This window comes from Natator depressus, chromosome 14 (assembly GCF_965152275.1).
Source record: "Natator depressus isolate rNatDep1 chromosome 14, rNatDep2.hap1, whole genome shotgun sequence".
Classification (NCBI taxonomy): Eukaryota; Metazoa; Chordata; order Testudines; family Cheloniidae; genus Natator; species Natator depressus.
The window spans coordinates 32,000,798-32,006,797 of NC_134247.1; the positions used below are offsets into that span (position 1 = coordinate 32,000,798).

At 49.2% G+C, this 6,000-nt stretch overlaps 1 protein-coding gene across 1 annotated transcript in view; it reads left to right on the forward strand.

The window, feature by feature from the left end:
* LOC141998847 (C-type lectin domain family 2 member D-like) overlaps nt 1-5,175 on the forward strand; it is a gene marked incomplete at its 5' end in the record, with an annotated part of 52,654 nt that extends 47,479 nt beyond the window's left edge. Inside the window, one exon of the mRNA XM_074971822.1 lies at nt 4,869-5,175. Coding sequence (XP_074827923.1) covers nt 4,869-5,019 — 151 coding nt within the window. The remainder of the gene's footprint in view (nt 1-4,868) is intronic.
* Nucleotides 5,176-6,000: the final 825 nt, after the last annotated feature.

Genomic DNA, 6,000 nt, shown 5'->3' on the forward strand with positions numbered 1-6,000 from the left:
GGATGAAGAGGGAGAGAAGGGAGTGGGGGGGGGATTTGGGTGCAAGGGGGAGCATGAAGTGGGGGCTCAGGGAGAAAGGCGGCAAGAGGGGGGGCCTCGGAAAGGGGCGGTTTGAGGGGGCCAGATGTCAAGGAGAAGGGATGGCACAGGGGCTAGGCCACAGTTTGGGTGCCCGCAGCCCCCCCCCCCCACTTGTAGGAAGCTTTTGCCCATCCTGCCGTTGTCTCAAACAAATTTGTTACAGTAAGAAAACTTTGAGCAACAAGGAGACTCACAGACCCACAATATAACCGCTAAAATCCTCAACCGCCCCTGGAGCTGGGCAAACAGAATTTTCTGGTCACTGGCCATTCCAAAAAAAAAGATGGAAAAAAACTGGTTTCAGGTTGAACAAAACATTTTTCCAAATTTTTGATGAACCAGAAAGCTTTTTTAAAAAAAAACAAAAAAGACCCAGGAACATTTCAAGGGTTGTAACATTTTGAATTTTTAAAATAAAACTGAAGGACATTTTTAAACAAAAAATTGTTTCAAACTGAAAAATCAAAATGGTTTGTTTGGAAAGTGTCTAAACGAAATGCTTCGACTTTTTGAGAACGGGGGGAGGGGCTGGACGTGAACAATTCAGCAGACTGGATATGAATTCGCAAACTGATGAATCTAAAATAGGTTTAGATGAAAAGTTTCGCCCAGTCTAGTCCCCACCATTGAGGGGCATCGTAAGAGGGATCAGCTCTTCTAGCTGGTTCCCCAGCCCAAGTCTGTCTCCATTTAATGGGTCCCTCCCCCCACTCCGGTTTAGGGTTGCCAATTTTAATTGGACGTATTCCTGAAGATTTTATCACATGACATAATCTTTAATTAAAAATTAATCTTTAATTCCTGCAGACTCCCGGTCATCCTGGAGGATTGGCAATGCTACTCCAGTTTCCTGGGCCACACCCGTGTCCCCACCTAATGGATCCCTTCCTCTGGGTTCCTGGGTGAAGCGTCTGTCCTCCATGAGCAGGTCTCCTTCACCATGCTCCAGGGCTGGGTCTCGATTCCTGTTTCTAATTCCCTGGGCCTAGTCCCCATCCCTGTCACACACTGCGGGGAGCTCAGATTCCTGTGAATCCTACAGACTTCCAGGCTGCTGGGAGGGATGAGTCAGCAGCTTGCTGAAGACGAGTCGCGGGTAGGCAAACACTTTCCCTCTACCTTTTCAAAACCCACATAGGTATAGTGAGACCAGCACCCCCACCACCCCCACCACTCCACGCACCATGAGACAATTCCAGGACGCTGGCTCTGAAACAAAAGAGAGAGAAAGGCCCCATTACTAAGGGACTCCGTTAAATCATCCCACTGCTGCCATGAGGATCCCAGAAGATGAAGACGTTCCTGGGATACAGTAAGAGCTGAGCTGGGTCATGTGCACATGGGCAGCACTCAGAGCAGCGGGAATGAGATCTCCAGGCTCATTATCCCCATCGGCCAACCTGACGGAGGGAGAAAGGTGAGCCCAGCAAAGCAGCCCCTGTTCCAGAGTCTGGGAAGTGGGATTTTTAAGATGCTCCAGGATGGGGTCCCTCAGGTCTTAAGGTTGAGCCCATAGCAGGGTTTGACCCTGGACCATCAGCACTGAAAGAACGGCAGAGTAGGTCACGCTGGCGGGAGAGTGGCACTATATGTCCAGGAAAGCATAGAGTAAAGTACAGTAAAAATCTTAAACGAACCCAACTGTATCCTAGCATCTCTAACAGCAGGAATTCCACACTTGAAGAATAAGAATCTAGCAGCAGGAGTATACTACTGACCAGGATGGTGACTGTGAAATTTACAGAGATTTGAGAGGCTACCAAAGGAGAAAACCGAATAATAATGGGGGTTTTCAACTATCCCCATATTGTCTGGGAACATGTCCCCTCTGGATGGGATGCAGAGAAGTGATTTTTAGACACCATCAATGACGGCTTGTTGGAGCAGCTAATCCTGGCACCCACAAGGGAAGGGGCAATTCTTGATTTAGGCCTAAGCGGAGCACAGGGGCCGGTCCAAGTGGGGAATGTAGCTGAACTGCTCGGTAATAGTGACCATAATGTAATTAAATTTAACATCCTTGTGTGGGGGGGAAATGCCAGGTGGTTAGAGGCAAAAAACGAGCATCCTTTAAAAAACGTTAGGAAAGGGATAGGGAAAAAGGCATAAAATATCATCATGCCACTGTATAAATCCATGGTACCCCCACACCTGGAACACTGTGTGCAGATCTGGTTGCCCCATCTCAAAAAGGATCTATGAGAATTGGAAATGGTACAGAGGCAGGCAACGAAAATGATTAGAGATATGGAACAGCTTCCATATGAGGGGAGACGACTAAGGGGGGGATATAAGAGGTCTATAAAATCATGAGTGGGGTCGAGAAAGTGAAGAGGGAAGTGTTATTTACTCCTTCACATAATGCAAGAACTGGCAGTCACACAATTAAATGAAAAAAGAAAAGGAGGACTTGTGGCACCTTAGAGACTAACCAATTTAGTTGAGAATCAGCTTTCGTGAGCTACAGCTCACTTCATTGGATGCATTCAGTGGAAAATAACAGTGAGTAAATTTATATACACACAGAACATGAAAAAATGGGTGTTCAACATGCATACTGTAAGGAGTGTGATCACTTAAGATGAGCTATTACCAGCAGAGGAGTGGGGTGGGGGGAGAGAGAGAAAACCTTTTGAAGTGATAATCAAGGTGAGCCATTTCCAGTACATTTCCAGGAGTTAACATGAGCGTCTGAGGAAGAGTGGGGGAGCGGGGGGAGAAATAAACAAGGGGAAATAGTTTTAAACACCCATTTTTTCATGTTCTGTGTATATATAAATTTACTCACTGTTATTTTCCACTGAATGCATCCGATGAAGTGAGCTGTAGCTCACGAAAGCTTATGCTCAACTAAATTGGTTAGTCTCTAAGATGCCACAAGTCCTCCTTTTCTCTTTGCGAATACAGACTAACACGGCTGCTACTCTGAAACCTGCCACAATTAAATGAATAGGCAGAAGGTTTGAAACAAACAAAAGGAAGTATTTCTTCACACAACACACAGTCAACCTGTGGAGCTTGTTGCCAGGGGATGTTGTGAAGGCCAATAGTATAACTCTGTTCAAACAAGAAGTAGACAAGTTCACAGAGGATAGCTCGACTAGTTCCTATTAGCCAGGATGGTCAGGGATGCAACCCCATGCTCTGAGTGTCCATAAACATCTGACTGCCAGAAGCTGGGTGTGAATGGGATGGATCACTCGATACTGACCCTGTTCTGTTCATTCCCTCGGAAGCACCTACCGCTGGCCAGTATCGCAGGACAGGACACTGGGCTAGATGGGCCGTTGGTCTCACCCATGTGGCCAATCTTGTGTACTTACAGCTGAATGGTGTTTTTAAAAAAGCCCTTTGCGATTGATGGGAAGCTGGAAAATGTGCCCAGAGGAGGCTTAGGAAACAAGTCACTTGATGACCTGTTGTTTGATCCCAGTCAGATATTTTCACATATTCCAGCAAGGATGCCCTGATGTCGGCAGCAGTCTGTCTTTGTGATTGCATCATGAGCCCATCTGTTAGCAGGCCTGTTTGGAGTCTGTCCACACCGCAGCTGGCACCATGCCATTGCAGAGAAACTAAATGAATTCTTTGCAGCAGTCTTCATGGCTGAGCGTGTGAGGGAGATTCCCAAACCTGAGCCGTCCTTTTTAGGTGACAAATCTGAGGAACTGTCCCAGATGGAGGTGTCATTAGAGTAGGTTTTGGAACAAATTGAGAAACTAAACAGTAACAAGTCACCAGGACCAGGAACTCAAATGTGAAATTGCAGGACTACTAACTGTAGTCTGTAACCTATCATTTAAATCCGCTTCTGTACCCGATGACTGGAGGATAGCTAATGTGACGCCAATTTACGCGAACTGGGTAAACAGGCATCTCAGTGGGGTGTTAACCCTGAAATCTGCCACCCTGGGGGCGCTCACCCCAGCAGAAGGCTCTGGGTGCATCATTGCCATCCCATCAGAGCTCTTCTGGGGTGATGTTGGTGAGGGAGCCACCCACAGCCATCTGCTCAGGTGGCTGTGGGCTGGGCTCTCCCTTCTCTGGGACAGATCTCACCCCGAGCCAGAGGCTGGTGGCCTGAGGGCAGGGAGATCCTGGCCTGCCCAAAGAGTAGTGCTGGGCCTCCTCCCAGCCCAGCACATGACTACTGTGAGTAGCCAGGATGGGACCATGGGGGAGGATTTGCCTGTGGGCCTGGATTCCACCCTGTTTCCAGGTGGGAAGCACTGGCCTCCAGCTCTCACGGGAAGCTCTGTGTGAGTGGCTGGGGTCACACCATGGCCGCCGGGTTTGTGCTGCTGGCATTTCACTCCAGCCGCCCCCTGCAATACAGCCTGTCCTGACAGGCCTCTGGCCTGAGTGCTGATGTAAACTGTCCAGGGAGCCCGGGACCCAGCTCCTCTGTGCGGCGTTACTGCTGCTCCTCGCCACGCTGAGAGTCACCTGGAACCTGCACCCGGGGCAGTTTGGGTGGGTTGGGCCTGCAGGGGCCCATCCAGACCCAGCTGGGGGGGGGGGGCGCGGGGGAGAGAGTAGGAATTGGATTAATACCCACCCGGCATAAATGGTCCATGGAGGTCAGTTGATCTTCGAACCTTTCCTGGCCTTGCTGCCCCACTGCCCCCTTTCTAGCTGGGGCCTGTGGCAGGTGCAGGAAGGGGAATCGTGAGGGGCTGTGAGTGCAGCAGCTCCCTGCACTGTGCGAGAGCGTCTCTCCCTGCCTGTGACTGATGGGAAATGTCCAACTCCTACCTGACACCAGCTCCCTGGCTTCTGTCTTGCAGGTTTGTGATAAGAGGAGGAGGAGACTGCGTGTATCTGAATGATGCGAATGGGGTCAGCAGCTTGCGATGTGCCAGTGAGAGACCCTGGATCTGCACCAAACGCGATGCATTTACACAGGCACAGGAGGCTGCCGTGGTAGGGGGCTCATAAGGAGAGTACTGTGGAATTAGTCCCGGAAAAGTGGGACTGATCTCTTTACAAGATCACATCTGAGCAATTCCAGAATATCGGGGAATGCTCTGCGCATCACTGGGCAGAGCACTGTGGATGCAGGTGAAAACCAGAGATGCTATTTGCACATCTTGTCCCCCCACCCGCGCCGTCTCTTTTTCCGCCAGTGGAACGGCTCAAATCCAGCCTTTCCAGCCTACCTCAGCTGGACCAGGAACTCTGCCTAACTGAGCCAAGGCAGCAGTCTCAGCTTTCACTGCCCTGACATTCCCCCACAGAAGCTTTTTACTCTAGAAAATTATCTATGGAATCTTTTAAAAATATTCATCATTCCCATTTTATGGTCTGGAATAGAGCTGAGGGAGGATGTTTTCAATCCCCCCCCCCCCCGCCCCAGCAACTTTTTAACAAGATTTTTTTATGGGTCAGTTTTTGGGGTGTTTTGAAAACCCAATTGATTTTGAAGTTTGCAAGTTTACACCACCCGTTCCTGGTTTTTGTTGCCAGATATTGCTTTTGGATGAAAGCACGAACGTTTTAATCTGGTTTTAATTTTCCACTTTTAGTTTTAAGAGCGCTGCACCTGCCAAGGGAGGGGCCTGGAACGTAGGAGTAAGAGGAGAAATGTCTGTTCTCTCCCTTCCTGGAGCCCAGTGGGCTTGAAAAGGGCAGGGAGGGGATCGGTGTGACACGGACAGACCAGGTGCCAGGTCATGCCAAAGTCCCCATGTCTCAAGGGGACCCTGAGAAATACACAGCTGGGATCAGGCTGGCTCACCTGTGTGTTAAGATAGGTATTAGCGTTATAAGACTGTGTTCAGCCTTTATTGAATGCTTGTGAGCTGCTGCAGCATTAATCTCATTTCTTCTGACCTCTGTATCCCACATTGTAAGGTAATATTGGAGCGTTTGTTTTGGGAGCCTCTGTGACTGTGTAAATCACCAGACTGGAGAGTGAAT